The following is an 18,875-nucleotide window of genomic DNA, read 5'->3' on the forward strand; positions in this document are numbered from 1 at the left end:
TTAACTCAAGCCACATCATTAAACTAGATTTCTCGAATACAAAAAAAAAACATAACGATTTCTTGAACATGTGCTTGGGTTTTATTTTCTGTCAGCTGTGCTGGAGAATATGTTGTGGCAAAATTGATCAACTTTCAACATAAGTGGAAAAAAAGGAAAGATCTGTCTGGTTGCACCTGGAATCACACACTCTTTTAGAATGTACTTTATTTTTCAATAGATTATTTTGCAACCATTAAAAAGAATATTCTATATAGTATGAATGCACAAATTATAAATGTATAAACCAAAGATTCTTAACCACAACTCCAATTCAATTCATATTTTAAACTACCAAACATTTAGTGAGTTCAGCTTTAAGGGATAGTTTAGAAAAAATATTCACCCTAATGAAGTTCCAAAACCTGAGACTTTTGTTTTGTATTTGGAGCACATTAATATATTTTAGATACAATCTCAGAACATTGATTACATATCCAAGATACCCGTGTTCCTCTGTTTGAAACTAAGCACAGGCGCATCAATGGTATACATACACAGTAGGGCTGCACAATATAGGAAAAATCTGATATTGCAATGTTTTAGTTTTAAAATTGCATATCTTTACGATGTTGCTATTACGGATGCGCACATTGCGATATCGATGCTGACACGATATACTGAGCAGCCGTAATCCACAGTGGTGCAACACACACATATCGCTCTTGTGAATGTGCACCCTGTTCTGACACTAGAAGAAACTGGAATAAAGTTGCTATTTTTGTTTTATTTGCAGACAAAAGTATGAAATCGCTGAAGGCATATAGTCAGTTTTGAGGGAGTTTTGGGAAAAGCCAGGACCATAGGAGTTTATGGAGAATTAGGATTTTACCAAAAATATCCTAATTTGTGTTTTAAAGATGTAGAAAGGTCTCAGAGGTTTGGAATGACATGTGGGCAAGTAGTTAAAAGTAATAATAATTTCAGTTTTGGATGAACTAACCCTTTAATGTGGTGCTCTACAACCTATGTGCCTGCCAAAAACAATGCATTCACTTTAGAAAGGTTGTGAGATTTTGATCGGCACTTCAACCAATGTTGTGATCCATCAAGGTACCACAAGAGCAAGACAAGATTCAGGCTGTATGTGTTGACCACAATTATGTGGATTTCATATTACGGCTGGCACATTAAACTCAGAGGATGCTGACACATTTATGTTTTTAATAAAAGCAAAAACAGAAACACTTTGCTTTTTATTCTTTATTTACTTCTTAATGCAGGAGTTCAGCATTACATCAAGCCAAATCATTCACATTTACTCATTTAAATCAGTAAAGTGTGCAGGGTCGCATGAAATTAAACAGCCTCTTAACACACACCTCCCAAAAAAACATAACCTCAAATAACATTACATCCCATTTTACTGTGTGATCAACAGGTGTATTTAACCTGGAGTTGTGACAACATTGTCTCTCTGGAGCAGAAAAGTGTAGAATAGAAATAAAAGAAAGCAAAGCAGTAATTTTTCTTTCACTTGTACAGTCGTGGTCAAATCATCCACTGACATCTACTGCTGTGATGCAGCAGAGAAATGTTTTTACTGTACAGCTCAGAGAGATAGAGAGAGAAAGAGAGAGAGAGAGAGAGAGAGAGAGAGAGAGAGAGAGAGAGAGAGAGTGAACGGGTGTATGTGTTTTATGTGGTGAGATGAATATATGAATGGTGATGCTGACTCATAAAACAGTATGTGAGAGTGTGTGTGACTGTGGTGTTAAAATACACTCATCCATGCAGTGCAGTAGATTAACACATGCTGAGATGTGTGTGTGTGTTTGCTTAGATGCTGGAGTGAAAATGGTGACATATGGTTGAAAAAGACCATATTTTGCAAACAAACTACATTTTCTTTTGCACAGTGTCCTGTAGCTCCTCATCAATATTTGTTAATCCATCTCTGTTACCTAATAATCCTTGTTTTGGTTTGGTTTTGCATTGTTTGTCCGAAATGATTACATTATATGAGTTACAGTTATTAAAGGGATAGTTCACACACAAATGAAATTTCTGCCATCATTTACTCACTCTCCATGTTCAAAAACTATTTGAGCTGCTTTCTTCTGTTGAACACACAAAAAGTTTTTTTTTTTTTTTTTATAAATGTTGGTTGCTGGCATACACTAACTTCCTTAGTATTTTTTGTGTTTTTTTTTTGTTTTCCATCTGTGGAAATCGATGTGTACCAGCAACCAGCATTTAAAAATATCTTCATTGTGTTAAAAAAAAAAAAGAAACGCAAAGGTTTAAAAATGAATGAGGGACAATACATGAGGGGTGAACTGTTTGCCAATTTTCCCCCCAACATTTAAGTGACCTTCTATTCAGAAGCTCTGAGAAAATCCCAGTACTGATCTCAGATCAGAGGGCAGGGAGATCCCCTTGTGTCTGTGGTGATGCTGTTGCTGAATTTGATTGAATCTCAGTTCATCCATCAGCAATATGTATTCCAAGCCACAGAGTTTCAGTGAATGTCGGAGCTGAATGATCATACAAGTTTTCAGTGAGGTGCAGATTTGATCAGTGAATGTGGTATTTGAAATGTGGTGATTTTCTCTGACTCCCAGGCTTTTCTGAATATGGAGTTTATATGTGCGCAGCTATTTTTCCTTGCTTTTATGCTTATTTTTATGTCTATTACTATAAGAAACAAACTTCTTCCAATTTATATAAATGCGACCACAAGACCATCTCTCAAGAGAGTGAATCCAATATGCCTACTTTAGGATGAGTAACCGATATTCTTCCTTCTTAAAGTCCTTTATCCTTTAGTACGGTAATTAGCATTTTAGGAGAGTCGGCATGTCATCGAGAAAAGCCCACTTTGACTTTCTGTATTTTGACAGTCTGATAACAGAGACAACAACTCTCCAGTGCTCTTCTCATTTCCTTCTGATTCTCACACATACTTCACTGAAATGCACTTTCCCCTGTATAAAAACATTCAACTGAATTTAAAGCCAAATTGCTTCATTTGTTGTACATCACCCTGCAAATGTGTAGACCATGCTTATTGAATACACATACAATACACTATACTACGTTTGCTGTACTTATCTGTGGGGGAAACCACCCGGAGGAAACCCACGTGAACAAGGGGAGAACATGCAAACTCCACACAGAAATGCCAACTGACCCCCCTGGGACTCAAACCAGCGACCTTCTTGCTTTGAGGGGACAGTGCTAACCACTGAGCGATTGTCGATACACACTATGAACAAACAATAATGTTGTGTTTTATTATTCAACATTAAAAAGGTTCATACATTTAGCAAAAATACACCCAGCAGACCCTGTTTTACCTTTAAAACTGCACAAAACCTTCAAGGCATATTTTCAGAATAATATGTGCAGAGATCGTTCCTCATGGATTGACATGATGGCATCACACAATACCTCTTTATTTTAGTCTTTGTTAATATGTACATTCTGTGTACTTATCATATACATTATATAATCTGGGTAAAAACTAGATACTATCTCTAAACCTACCCCTGGACCTTAACCCATTTAAATAACATATATTAGTGTTTTCTTAGGTAAATACACTGTAAGTACATGTACTGTAAAATAAAGTGCAAACCATTACAGTTGCTGGATATTTTCTGGTTGAACATCCATGATTTGAATCTCCTGTACCAGGATATTCCAAAGCATCTTTTTTGCATTAAGATCTAGTAATTTGAGACCGTTTGAGCTTGTGGCATGGGACGCCATCCCTCTAAAACAACCAATATTTGTACACTGTGGTCATAAAGGCATGTTGGCAGAATCAGCAGATAGCATTAAATGGCCCAGGATGCCAAGAAAATATCCCTCACACCATAAAACTAGGGCATGATGGATCCATTCTTTTTATGTTATTTGTGCCAAATTTTAACAGTAATATCCTCAAGTTGCAGCATGAATCATGGCTCATTAGACCAGGCCTACATTTTTCCTCTTTTGTCCATTTATTTATCTGTGTGAACTGTAGCCTCAGTTTTTTATTCTTAGCTGGCATGAGTGGCACTTGATGGGGTCTTGCACTTATGTAGCCCATCTTTTCCAAGACTTGATTTGATGTGTTTTCAAAAATGCTCTTCTGCAGACCAAGTGGTGGATAGTGCCTTTCTATCAGCTCTAACCATTCTTCTTTGATCTCTGGCATCTACAAGACTTTTTTTATCACAGAAATGTTGCTTTTTGTTTTTGTTTTTTTTCCCCAGACCATTCTCTGTGAACCTTTGAGATGACTGTGTGAAAGTCCCAGTAACCAACAAATTCTAAAACACTTAGACCAGCTCTTCTGGCACCAAGAACTGTGCTATGTTTAAAGACACCTATTTCACCTTGCCGCCCCATTCTGTTACTCAGTATGACTTTAGCAGATCTTTTTGACCACACCTGGATGCCTAAATGCCGTACACTCTCAGAAAAAATGGTACAATGTTGTCCCAAAGATTCGGTACCACTACAGTGAAAAGATAATTTGTACCTTAACAGTGTCAAAATGATTTCCAAACAATTATTAAAAATGCCTTAAATGTTTAGTTCACAAAAGTTTAATGTTTTACCAGTTGTTTTGTATTATAGAACTTAATAATTAATGTTTATGAGTTTCTTTAAACACATACTTTTAAATCATGATTCATGTTTTAATATGGAAATTATTCATAATCTCACTTTGACTTTCCAGTAATATTTATTTTCATAGATATTGTAAAAAAGGGGTTGTTCAACACTTTTGAACCGTTTACATGAGAACAACTGTGTACCTTCATTTCAATTGTTCCATAAAGGTACAGAACAGTATCATAAGAGGCCTTTTCTGTACCATATAAAGTACCATTTTTAGAAAGGTACAAAACTGTTCCTCACGAAACATTATTTGTACCACCCAGTACCGTTTTTTCTGAGAGTGTAGGTTACTGCCCTGTGATTGGCTGATTTAAAAATTAATAAACAAAAGAACTAATTTGTCTATTAAAGTGGCCATGGATTGTTCATAGTTAATGCATTTTAATGCAGTTAATGCAATTTTTAGCTAATGCATTTACAATTTAAGCCTATGTGTGCTACCTGCGTATAAACTGGGGTTGGTGAAATATTTTGCCATAGACATTCATTAACTCACTGATGCATTCTTACATGATATTTCAAACTAAGACATCCTTTGACTTTATTGGTTGGATGAACCATTTATTAGAAACAGAGGGCAATAGAGGAAGAGACAATCGACATCTCTGTCTTTGCTACTGCGATCTCACTCTGTCTTTCTTTATTGACACACACACACACTTTTTAGTAAGGTTCATGGTGGTTCTTTTTTCAGATATGTACACTCTTGGACTGCAGATGGAGATGAAACAGTATTTGCAGGGCAGCCGTTTGTGGTGTTTAGAGTAATGTCATAGAAATGTTTTGTTACTATAGACCAGTATGACTAAACTGGTGTGACACAAAATGAAACAATTTATATAAAAGAACATTGAGTGGCTTTTCACACCTCAATTCGTTTACCCAGTGCTTATTAAATCCAAACACCAGGGGTGTTTAATCTTAGGTTTCCAGGCGTTGAGAATTTCACACTGTACACTTGTAAACAAAGTTGTGCTTGGATTTGGCTGTCTTATTTGCATATTTACTAGCTCAATAACATTGATTGGACAAGTAAAATTTGTGACAAGCACATGATATGTTTTATAAAACCACTGTTCCATCTGGCTGAGGGCTTTCTTTTGTCCCTTGTAAACTTGTATAACAAACTCTCTTAAATGACCAAAATACTGACTCTGGGAAAAGGCCAAACCATTTATTTTTGTCACCATTTAATATCTACCTTAAAAGGCAGAAAAAAAAAGTTGTCAAGCTAACGGAAGTATGCTAAAATAAGAAATCCATTTAGATATAAAAAATTAATACAGAACAAAACCGCACAGAACAGCTTTTTTGTGTGTATTGTGTTAATGTCAATCTCACACTCTCTCATTCACTGTCTTCTCCTGTTTTTTTGAAGGCTCCAACTATTCCAGTCCGTCGTTGGCTCCGGTCCCCAGTCTGAATGAGGACGAGCATGTGGGGGGCGGGGGTGGGGTGCTGGGTCTTGCACCTGAACACATTCCCACCCCTGGCGCCCCCCTTAGTTGGCAGGCAGCCATTGACGCGGCACGGCAGGCCAAGCTGATGGGCACCACCGGAGCACCAATCTCCACTGCGAGCTCCACGCAGCGCAAACGCCAGCATTACACCAAACCCAAGAAACAGGCCAGCACTGCCTCCACACGCCCACCCCGAGCCCTTCTCTGCCTCACTCTCAAAAACCCCATCCGCAGGGCGTGCATCAATATCGTGGAATGGAAGTATCCTTTCTTGAACTCTGATCGGCTTGTTTTAGAACTTTTTTAATCTTTTGGTTCGGTAAAAGTTTTGAAAGTGTTTCACTTATGCTCACCGAGGCTACATAAAAATATTGAAATATCATTACAAGTTAAAATAGCTGTTGAATGTTATTTATTATTTCTGTAATGGCAAAGCTGAATTTTCAGCTCAAGTCTTCAATCTTTAGTGATTCCATGCTGAATCAATATTTATTGTTATTATGATAAAAAACAGTTGCTGTGCAGCTTAAATTTTTAAAAAGAGTTTTGATAAATCGAGATTTCAAAAGGTAAAAGTATAATGTCACTTCCTGATCAATTTAATCTAAAGAATCCTTGTTTAATTGTCAATAGTTTCTTTTAAAAAAAGTATACCAACACCAAAAAGTAACTCAGGGTTATACAAAAAGTGGCCAACACAAAATACATACATTCCTGATTCCTGAGTCCCATCTCACACTTAATACACTACAATTACTATGGTATACACTACAACATACAAAAAAAAGAGATCAACGTAGAATGTGATTTACCAGTTTAATAATGATTTGAACAGCTTTAGTTAGAAATTACGCTAAGCTTTTCTTCTCTAAGGTCTTATTATTTGGTTTCTGTCACCATCTTGTGGATAGACAATGTCAACCATTTTTGCTCTGCTCAGTATGATGGGCTGGTGGATGCCCACGCGCTATAATTCCTAAATTATAAATATATAAAATAGGCATTGTTTCCTCTAGGTTTTTTTCCAGCTGTGGAGGCAGACCTTTTACACAGATCTAGCAACTATGTTTGGCTTTATTTCAATGACAAATGTTGTGAGCGCAGTATTACAAGAGTGCATGTCTTTGCTTGTGCACGGATTTCCTCTGTTCATGCACAAAACAGATTTTTGCGATTTAGTTCGTTGATGTAGTGAGTATGTCTCCCACATTTATTAGATTTGCTAAGAATTTTTATAAATGTTCTTAATAGAACTACAGAGTGGCATTAATGCATCCTGAAGGAAAGTGAAATGGTATAAACTCCAGCAAGAAAAAGTCATGCATGCAAAACCATAGACCTTTATCTATAAATAAAGAATAATTTTGGAAACTTCATCTTGACTGAAAGCTATACGTTATGTTTGCTGGTCTCGCGCATCACACACCTGTCAGTCAGTCATTCAGTCAGCATGTCACCTTAAAGGGTTAAAAAAATAACACACAGCACTACTATGGTTAGAGAAATGTTTGTGCTTGTTATAATTCCCTTAACTTTGAATACATTTTGGTGCGATTATAACCCGCTATTAAAAAAACTGAATGTTTTGAATTAGAAGCTGCAATGTAGGAACATTATGTAGGCAGAGTATTACACAAGGGTGAGGAGGCTGTACTAGTGCTGTTACATAGCTGTTACATACATTGCAGAATATTGCACAGCTATCAGCCAATCAGATTCAAGAACCAGACAGAACTGTCGGTAATAACAGACCCCAAAAGTTTGTTATCTTATGACAAGGGCTTCAGATTAGAGAGCAGTCTTTACTTTTGAAAGTTCTGTTTTTACATTTTATTATATTATTTGTGTTCTTGGCGAACACTTTCCTCCCAGATCGACATCCAAAACAGTCTTGTATTGAGTTTTAATGATTACTTCAGCAGGTAGCTGAGGATACAGTTTCCTGCATGTTATTTAATCAGTGTTACAGTTAGAATCTTCTCTTAAACACCTCAAACAGAATTTAGCTGAATTTAGTCTGATCTCCAGGTCATAAATCACCATGATGCGTCTGAATATGTGTAATAATTACATATTTGTTATTTTTGTAAATGTGTTTAGCTATGTTTATAAATGTAATGCAATAGATGCAATGCTTCATGTTGCAGTACAGAAACACGCAGTAAAATGTTTTAAAATTATTCTGTGATGTTATTCCCATTATTGCCAAACCCTCTGTGCTGTTACAGGTATAAATTTGACGTTTTGTGCCGCTTCACATGGAGGTTCATTGCTGCCTTTTTGCTTCCATAGGGTTTGTGTAATTGCATCAGATGTCAATGTCTTTTTTACTTAGTTCAGAAATGAGTTAGATTAAGATGGGCTTTGATGAGTCATTCACATGCCCTCCTCAAATACCCTTTTATATGACACTGCAGGACAGTGTGTTCCCTTGTCCTTTCCCCCTTTTTTCCTCTCTCTACCGCTCACAGTTTTATGTAATTGTTTGCCCACAAGAGACAGCGATAGGCCCCTAACCAGGAAAATATGTTAATCAGGATTGATCGGTTGAGTAAAATGCTTCATTCATCAGGAAAATAGGAGATCCAGCTCCCATTCACCGCTTTAGCCAAGAATTGATCCCATCATCAAACATTTCCTCATAAATTCACAAACCGGCGCGAGGGAAGAACTGAACTGCGGAGACAGAAATATTTTCCCTCATTAATTTCCGTGGGACATTTTATAAAAGTTCCTCTTTCGCCGGCTCTATCCGAATGTGTCTTCAGTCTTGCACACACTTGACTGGATCTGTATCTCCAGAGACTCCAAAGCCCATCTCTCCTGTCTTTGGCTGTGTTGCCATGCCAACAGCTCCTCTCAACAGGCTGAACAGGTCCATGCGCACAAACACACACACACACACACACACACACACACACACACACACACACACACACACACACACACACACACACAAAATCATGCACACAAATATTCACCCCTCCCACATATACACACGCAAATGCGAAAACGCATATTGACCCCTCCTATCCTACAAACACGCGTTCGCTCGCACACATTCACACTCAATGCACAGCCAAGCAGATTTCATATATAGAAGTGTTATTTATAACCTTCCAGGACCTTTAAAGATAAAATTCAGTTTGTGTCTGCCTGCAATATCTGTTTTTATTCCCTTCGGACTGTGAACTACTGATCTACAAGCATGTTTATCTAAACGGGTTATGGGGTCTATGGCTCTGTAATTTTGAACTAACCCCAGAGAGCCATAACTCAAGGCCCCAGACAGCAGATACAAGAGAAACATCCAGAAAAACAAGAACACATCTGTTTCTCCTCAGGACACGTGCCATGCGACTCAACACCCATCTCGGAGAAATCCATTCCTGTAACAAATGATGACACAGTTTGATTGCATTTCCAGCAGAACTGAAAGCCACACAAACAATCTGGCCAGTGAAGAAAGAGAGAGGGGAGAGAGATAAAAACGTGGAATGTGGGGAGGTTAAGATTGTTGTCTTGATGAAGACCAGGTTTTTTTTTTTTTTTTATATAAGCTGAGCATTGCTATTAGAAATATACGAATAGAGAGAATTAATGTAGATTGAACACTGTCTTGTACACTAATTTGAGTTAACATCTACTGTACTATACTGTACTCTATGTATGCACTCTTCTTTTACTGTACTTGTGTTTCCATTTCCCTTAACACTCACTCCTCAGACCGTTTGAAATCATAATTTTGATGACTATTTTTGCAAACTGTGTGGCCTTAGCTGTCTACATCCCTTTCCCTGAGGACGATTCCAACGCAACCAACTCAAATCTGGTAAGAGATATAAAGTCTTAAATGAGCATGATGGTGGTGATTCAATATGTGATGACAATGATAATATGATAATAAGATTACTAATAATGTTTATGGCATGCTGCTGTTGCTGTTGGTGGTTATAATCAATATGGAGATCAATATTGGTTGTGATAGTGATATTGAAGATGGTAAAGTGATGATGACTTTGTTTCTGATAGCGATGATTTTGTTTATGGTTGTAATGATAATGGTAAAGATTGTATGGTTGTGATTATGTTAAGGGTTATGGCAATGATAGCTGAAATGAGGATGACGATGATTGTTGTGACAGTGAATAATGATGCTGGTGATCTTATTTTATGGTGAAAATGCTTTGATGATGTTGGTCTGGAAAAGGTCTTAAAGAATCTTAATTCACCCTCTATAGAGTTTAAGGTCTTAGAATGGTTTTTGATTATAAAAATTCACATACAGTAGTTATCCCACTAGAGGCTTTATCAAACACCCGGTGCAATAAGGTGCTAGATGTGTTTAGTGTGATTTGTTGCTATTTTCAGACCAGTGCAACAATAATTTTTATGTTTTGCGCCACATTGTTTAAATAGCAAATCCACTTTGTGGACTCATAGGTGTTTCGTTCAATAAAAGAGGTGCGTAGAGCCGTATTGTTGGCACGTTGCAATTTTATGGAACTGAAAGGGACTGAAATAGAATGGTTAGAGGTAATATTTATTCAATGCATATTTATATTTTAAGATAAGTGCCTCACCAAATGGGGCTTAAGAACAGGACGTGTGTTTGGATATATCTTTTTTGACCACACTTTGTTATTATTGTTTAGTTATTTGTTTGCCTGAAATTGGAACTGAATTTAGAAATAGTTTTGAAACAAATCTTTGCGCTTAACAAATCAAATTAAATATGTAGGCTTATGGATGTCTTCAGTGGAGTGTGGACAACACCGTTTCCCTATAGAAAAGTAAAAGTAAAGAGTAAAAGTAAAGAGACCGAATGGAGGAGGCTTATTCTTTATCCTCGCGCTACAGATGGTTTAACTATTTTCTTACTAGTGAAGCGTTAAGTTTTTCCACTTGCAAAGTTCGGCATGTAAATTGCAAATGTGCCACGGTGCAATTGGCTCTTAATAGGGATGGGAGATAAGACTTATTATTAAACCACCCCCATAACTCATTAAGAGAATAAGAACAACCCTGCTAGACACCAGGGCACAAAATGTATTTTTCTGTCCTTAAACTAGCAAAAGTGGATTCGGACACGCCTTTAATGCTTTTGCATCATGCACTTTAGACTTTGCGCCTAGACCGTTATAATTAGGCACTGCATGCACGGTACTTGGAAGATATTTGGTTTTATCTTACAAAAAATTGGTTTGATTCTTTGGTTCTTAAGTCATCTTTTTGACCTAAGAATCTTTAGATGTTTGCACTGTAAAGCAAGGTAAACTTACAGTGTGCTTGAAATTTACTGTAAAAATGGTATGTTTCTCATTACATTTTTAAGTATCTAATGTATTTTGTATTTAATGTATAACAAATGGAGATTGATACTCTACAAATCTGTATTTTCAAATATTAATGTGTTACTAATAAAATTGTGCTTCCTAAAAAAACTTCCTAAAAACATGCATTTAAGGAATTGACATATTGTGTTTAGATAATTAATTCATTTATTTTCTACAAAAACATATACTAAAAAGTAGGCGTCCCCTCCAAACCCAACCCTAAACCCAACAGTTTTTGGTGGATGGAAAAATCATACTAAAATGTAGGCATTATACTGTACAAATTCATATTATTCACTAAATCAAGTCGTCACAAAGTACCATGAGATTGCATTGTAGATGAGAGTTGTGGGTAGGTGCTGATGATGATATTTGTAAAGTTGGTTCTGATGATGATAATAGTGGTATGGATAATAATGGTCATGTGTTTGTCATAGTGATATTGGTAGTAGTTGTGAGGATTTCTTCTGTTGATATTGCAGTTATGATGTGATGTTTGGTGGAATAGTAATGTTCAATTCAATTCATCTTTATTTGTATAGCGCTTTTACAATGTAGATTGTGTCAAAGCAGCTTCACATAGAAGAATAAAGTGAACTGCAACTGTAGTTAGGTTTTCAGAATTTAAGTTCACTTCAGTTTAGATTCAGTTTAGCTCACTTTAGTTTAATGCCTTTTAATATTCAATGCTGGGAGTCCAAACACTGAAGAGTAATCCATCGATTACCAATGTTATGGATGTGATAATGATGATGATGGCTAATACTATTCGTTGAATGATTAAATATCTGTTTTTGCAAGGTGCAAGTCCATTTTAGAACTTACTGTAATAACAATAAGTGCAATAAGTGTAGAGCTGTGTAAGCCTGAGAACAGCCTGTGTGCTTCAGTGCTCGATGTACAGTACATTCAGCCTGGATGAATGCAGAACGATGGAGTGTGGGTAATCTGGATGTTTGGCAGTGGAAAGAGTTCTCAGACCTCTCAGAGATTCATGCCGTAGCCTGAGTAACACTAATCCACTCTTCCATCAGCTCTGAGATCTGATGCTGTATTGTGTATTTTACTGGTGCAGAACACAATGGAAACCTGTAAATGTGTCAATGTGAGCATATGTTTATACTTTTGAGGGCACGTAATTGCACACATACAGAATTTGCAGTAGCCTTCAGTCTTTCCCTCATTTATTCTCTTAACAGGTACGTAAAAAAATCATGACTCAAACCACCTTATTGCTGTGAGATTAATCATTTGGATGAATTACATTACAAACTTCTTAACAGAAACTTTTTTTTACTTTTTAGATTGTACAGTATACATTGTTAAAATGTCATTTAGTCATTGATTGAACATTTAAAACAGTATATTTGAAGTTTATTTTCAATTTAATTTAATACTGGGTTTGAGCATGCTTAGCTCAGCTGTGTAAAGATGCCTTAAGTTGTTGCAAAGTGTAAGAAGGCTCAATTATATCATAACTTCAGTGTGCTGGGCCTTTGCTGCCCTGTTTACGTCATTTGCAATGCTTCATGAAGGTGGGCTTTTACCACGGTTATCATTTAGTATCGAATGGCAACACAGTGACTTTTCTCTTTTGTGAAGCTATAGCTCTCCTCCTTGGCATGATGAATAGTGTAGCTTTTAGTTGGTATTCATTAATTAAATATGTTTTCCCCAAGTTCAGTTGACTTTTTGGCTCAGAGCACATGGTAGGTCTTTCATTAAAATTAATATTTTCATTACAAATTCATTTCTCTATAGGGAAAATGATTTTCTGAAATGATGTTTCTTGCTATAGGCAGGTAATAATGACATACTGTAAGTACAGCTTCTTTCATTCAGTGCATACAGTATACCCATCTTTTTATGGGCTATGAACAGAATCTTTTGATGGGTAGAGGTTGTCATGGATATGGTATCCTTGGTGATGGTAAAATGCACAGCTACCGTGGTAACACAGTATCTATGAAGCCCAACCTGCAGAGCAGAAGGTACATTCACTCTGAGACAAAGTACTCTTCTTTAACCATCTATGTTCAATAGTTCACAGTTTAGAAGAGGAAAGTTGCATTTACACCTGGTTTTAAAGGTTCAAGACACCCTGGAGTACTTTTTTTTAAAGATTTAAATAGATATCTGTTTGTTGAGCATCAATTAAGACAACGTTAACACCTGTTAGGTTTAATTGTGGGAAAAACTGGACAATTTTGAGCTTTTGTCAGCTAATTTCATCTTCCGCGTTTAAAATTATTTTTGGGGTGATCAAAATCAGTGACGTAGCGCGAATCTTCTAGTGAAGTGATGATGCTTCAGTTTCTCATTATTATTCATAGTGGAGTTTTCTTACCCTATGAGAAGACCCTGCTTCTTATTTATTCATGAGAGCACATCCAAAGGTAAGGCAGACCTGGTAAGCAGTAAGACCCAATGACTGGGTGAGACTGCGTCTGCATATGGCACGGGTCTTATGTGTTTGTTTTCATGATCCACAGGGTTGGTTGCATGTTTTTCCCCACGATGCTGTCAGGGCCGATACAGCAAATCTGTTGGCTTGCAGCAAGTATTTTTGTCAGGAGAGCTGTAAGAGAATTGGACAATGGGGGACTTTGACTTTTACCAGTGGAGTTTGTTACCATTCAGACACATCACCTATATCTGTTCTGCTGTGTTCACCATTTGTTTAAAATCCTATAGTTTACCGGCAGGATTACATGATTATCTTTATGATAATATAACAAATTGTGATTATGTGTTATGTGTATATTACGAAAAACAAACGTAGCAGGCCATTAAATTACTTAAAGTTTATTTCTTTTACATTTTAACTTTGTAAACTATACAATCATGGGTCTCCTGACAGTTTGTATCATTTTGTGAGCCAACTGACAATAGTTGTTCACTCCCCTCTTTTTCCCCTGTGCTGCCGGCCACACCTACTTCTCCCTCTGCACAGAGCGCTCCATGCCCATCATGATGCACTTTTTTTTTAACGATTTTGAGGTACACTTGAACCGAAAGAGAGGAGTTTCATGGCCCTTTAAGATCAGTTCTTCTCAAATCAATAACCAGCCACTTCTAGAGGTAGTTGAAAACTCATTTGATTGTATTGCTTTTGTAGTGTAAACACTTATTTGGTTGAATGCATTCAGATGCAAAACATAGCATTGTAATGGCAGGTGTCATGAGAAAGGTAGTGTATTTAAAATTTGATATTGTCGAATTGACTGTGCTGTCGATGCCTGGAGCGAGCTCTGTGCAGCTCTCACACGGTAACCAGCTGAAGCTAAGGGTTGTGCCTGGTTAGTAACTGGACGGAAGATGAGCAAACTAGGTTGCTGCTGGAAGAGGTGCTAGTGAGGCCAGCAGGGGGTGCTCACTATGTGGTCTGTTTGTGTTCTAGTAAATCAGTATAGTGATGGGGTTTCTGTACTGTCAGTGACTACTGAGCTTTGAAAGAAAGGTTAAACTGAGGTCCTAACTGTCTGTGGTCATTACAAATCTCATGGTTTCCTTCAAAAATAGTGTGTGTGTGTGTGTGTGTGTGTGTGTGTGTGTGTGTGTGTGTGTGTGTGTGTGTGTGTGTGTGTGTGTGTGTGTGTGTGTGTGTGTTTTCAGCATCCTACCCAAACTTGCCGACTAGTCTCTGTCCATTATTGCCTCCCAACCATCTCTATATCATCTAACTGACTTCATCACTCTGTCTCTTCTTCAACAGTAATGTAGTGTGTGTAGAATGGCTGCTATCACATCATCCAAGAGGATGCTGCACACTGCTGGTGGTTAAGCAGATTCTCCCCAAATCTGTAAAGTGATTTGAGTGTCCTGAGAAGTGCTATATAAATGTAACAAATAATTAATATTATGCGTTGTACTAATTCACATGGATTATTGCAGTTGCCATCCACATCCTTTTCATTCCATTGCTTTCCCACTTGATAGTTTATTTATTTAATAGTACTTATGTTTTAATTGTGTGATCGGTCCAGTGTAAAAAATGAAAGCATCTTGAAGAAATCTGATCTGATGAAATCTTGATGAAATCTAAGCATGAGCTATAAAAGTTTATTCCAGTTGGAAAAATTAAACCGTCTTGAATGACAATTTGAGAAAATGTTAACAGCAGGTGAAACCAGGGAAGGGCCTCAGACAAAAAATTAACAAAAAGATGTCTCTTTCACACCTCTTTTTTGCAGTAGAATCTAGCCCTTGTAAAGCAGCAAAATATATAAAAGAAGCAACAGCCAGGCATCAAAAACACCAATTAAAAGGAATTTCACATGATTATTGGGCACAACAGTCAGTATATTAATACTGGGGGGTCAGATTTGTATAGTTTGTGTAATACAAGACATACCTCAATGAACCAGATATAATTAATTCAATTGCATCTCATTTATTAATGAAATTTGCTCGTTTTCAGTGCTTTTTATCTAATGATATGGTTGCCAACATTGTAATTATGAAATAAGGGACAAAACTAAAAATACTAAACATACATAGTGACATGATGCACTCATCTTGATTTTTTATGGCTAATTGGAATTAAGCATAACAGGGTGGTCGAATTTACATTTATATTAAATTATTATCATTTTTGTTTTTATTATTATTATTATTTAAAATGCACATAACTGAAAACTGGCAGCATGATGGCTCAGTGGTTAGCACTGTCACCCCACAGCAAGAAGGTCTCACAGCAAGAAGGTCTCAAGAGGGTTCAAATCCTGACTGGGCCAGTTGTCATTTCAGTGTTGAGTTTACATGCGGTATAGGTAAATTGAACTATATTTGCAGCAGTGTGTGTGTGTGTGTGTGTGTGTGAGTGAGTGAGTGTATGGGTGTTTTCCAGTTGAGGCTGGAAGGGCATCCGCTGTATATTCCCCTCTGGCAACCTCTGAAATAGAGACTAAGCCGAAAGAAAATGAATGAATGAATGCATGCTATTTTTCACTATATATAGGGCAGACTCCCCAAACTTGTTGTTTTGACGTCCTTCAGGGGGGATCAGTTGTTAATTAAAGGGGTCAACCCCTTACAATTCATACCCTGATAACGGTCCAAAAATCTGTCAGCACCTTTTATATCTGCAGATATAAGTACTGTTTTAATTGCTTTGCATTTTGTGCAGGAAGGCATCATTAGTTGGTATGTTGCTTGCACAAGCAGTCAATTAATCAGTCTTAAGAAAAACTGTATAATTTAGACTTAACTGACCCCAGTTTGGTTATGTTCCATAAGGATCGTTTACATAAGATGTGTTGATGTGTGCAAAAACAGCTAGACGGAGCGTAACAGAATGAAACAGAATGCAAGAGTCTCAAGACACATAAAAGTTGGACTATTTTTAACTTGACATGCGTCTTAAAAATGCCACACCTGTAGTGGGATGATATAAAACAGTGTGAGATGTGATGCAATTACAAAAGACTTCTAACTTGATGTGTACTGTATGCTGTAGTGGTGGCACTTTGAAGCGGTTAGAGAGAGAGAGAGAAAAAAGCTTTTGCTGTGAAAATGTCTAGTTGTATGATAAATAAATTCTCATGGCTAAAAATCACTGTATGTCACTGTATGAGTATATGCATATACACTAGGTGTGTGTAGATAATATTTAATAATTTTGATAATTTCTAAATTTCTATAAGCTTCTTTGTTCAAATTAGGGGGCGACATAGTGGCTCTTTGCTTAGCTCTGTGGTCTTACAGCAAGAAGGTCGCTGCTTCAAATCTTGGCTGGACCATTTGGCATCTCTGTGTGGAGTTTGCATGTTGCGTGTTGGTGTGGGTTTCCTCCAGGTGATTCGGTTTCCGACATGCACTATAGGTGAATTGAATAAACTAAACTGGCCAAAGTGTATGAGTGTGTGTGTGTGTTGGTTTCCCAGTTTCCCAATAGCCGGAATGTGTAAAAAAAAAGTTTTTATCATATGGACAAGTCTAAAATGGCTTGTTCCAAAGAGTCCACCCCGCAACCATACGGGACTAAGGCCAAAAAAGAAGAAGAAGAAGATTGGACTGTGGGGGAAACCGGAGCACCCAGAGGAAACTCACATGAACATGGGGAGAACATGCAAACTCCACAGAGAACTGACCTAGCTGACACTCGATCCAGTGACCCTCTTTCTGTGAGGTGATAGTGCTAACCACTGAGCCACCATGTCGCCCATAAATGAATGTATGATATAAATGTTATAATACTTTCTATAATAGTACACTATCAAGTCTGCATTAGAGTGTGTTTTTATAAAAAATAAAAAAACGGATCGTGACTGGATACACTGTACATATAATATGTGCGCACGAATGTGATTGTATTGGGCAGGATCAGTCTGATTTCTGAGATCTGAAATAAAGGCGTTTTTATTTTTAGAGTGCTGTGAGAAAACGGCTGTCGCTGAGATTCTGGCGACCGGCCAGTTCACATTCTGCCCATTTCATCTACAAAAACATCATATTTAGACAAGATTCATTCTCTCCTCACTGCAATACACAACCCACACAACACATGTGCACCCCTCCCGTACCCACATCAGCGAGTTTGTGCCATAAAGATGTGCAATAGTGAGTGCATAAGAGAGAGATCTGCGTGTTTAATGTAATGTGTGTGTGGAAAAGGTGTGTGTGGAATGAGTGGGAAAGGGTCAGAGCTCTGTGGGGACGGTGCAGTATTTTAAGGCAGCTAAAAACATCACTAGTGCAGAGGGTGACCCACATACATTTCTTTTTCTCCCTCCTTCTCTTTCACTCCTCCGACAGCACCCTCTACCTGCTCCATTGAGCACTGCAGCCTAGTGGAGCTTAAACCTGGCCAGAGCAGCACAAGCGTATCTAGTTATGAGCTCTCGGCGACACCACAGAGATGTATGAAGTTGTGTTTTATCTGCTGTGAAAGGGTGTGTGAGTAAGAGAGAGATGGAGAGAGTTAAGGGAGAATGATCTCCTCTGTGATGCTGTGTGTGCCGGTGAGTTGTGGTCCGTTTCTCTTGGTCGCTCTCATCTCGCTGAATGTTCTCAGTTCTGCTGCTGCTGTCACCATGCCTACCAGGAAATTTCCACTCCTCTAGATGAGGTCACTGTTAAAGAGCTCACAACTGTTTCTCTCTTTCTTTTTATCTCTCATCTTTGCATTTTTTCTGTGAGAGTTAAAAAAAAGAGCAAGAAGGCTGGTCTATTGTTTCTGTCTGCTATCTATCTATCTATCTATCTATCTATCTATCTATCTATCTATCTATCTATCTATCTATCTATCTATCTATCTATCTATCTATCTATCTATCTATCTATCTATCTATCTATCTATCTATCTATCTATCTATCTATCTATCTATCTATCTATCTATCTATCTATCTATCTCTCTGTCTGTCTGTCTGTCTGTCTGTCTGTCTATCTTACCGTCTATCCATCCATCTGTCTGTCTATCCG

The 18,875-nt window shown here is 37.4% G+C and overlaps 1 protein-coding gene across 40 annotated transcripts in view; it reads left to right on the forward strand.

Moving 5' to 3' along the window:
- The window catches only part of cacna1c (calcium channel, voltage-dependent, L type, alpha 1C subunit), a 171,220-nt gene that overhangs the window by 57,152 nt on the left and 95,193 nt on the right, over positions 1-18,875 (forward strand). For all 40 annotated transcript variants that reach the window (XM_068219494.2, XM_068219499.2, XM_068219498.2 and 37 more), the window contains 2 exon segments: positions 6,035-6,377; positions 9,843-9,948. In XM_068219494.2, coding sequence (XP_068075595.1) covers positions 6,035-6,377; positions 9,843-9,948 — 449 coding nt within the window.

Source organism: Danio rerio, chromosome 4 (genome assembly GCF_049306965.1).
Source record: "Danio rerio strain Tuebingen ecotype United States chromosome 4, GRCz12tu, whole genome shotgun sequence".
Taxonomy (NCBI): Eukaryota; Metazoa; Chordata; class Actinopteri; order Cypriniformes; family Danionidae; genus Danio; species Danio rerio.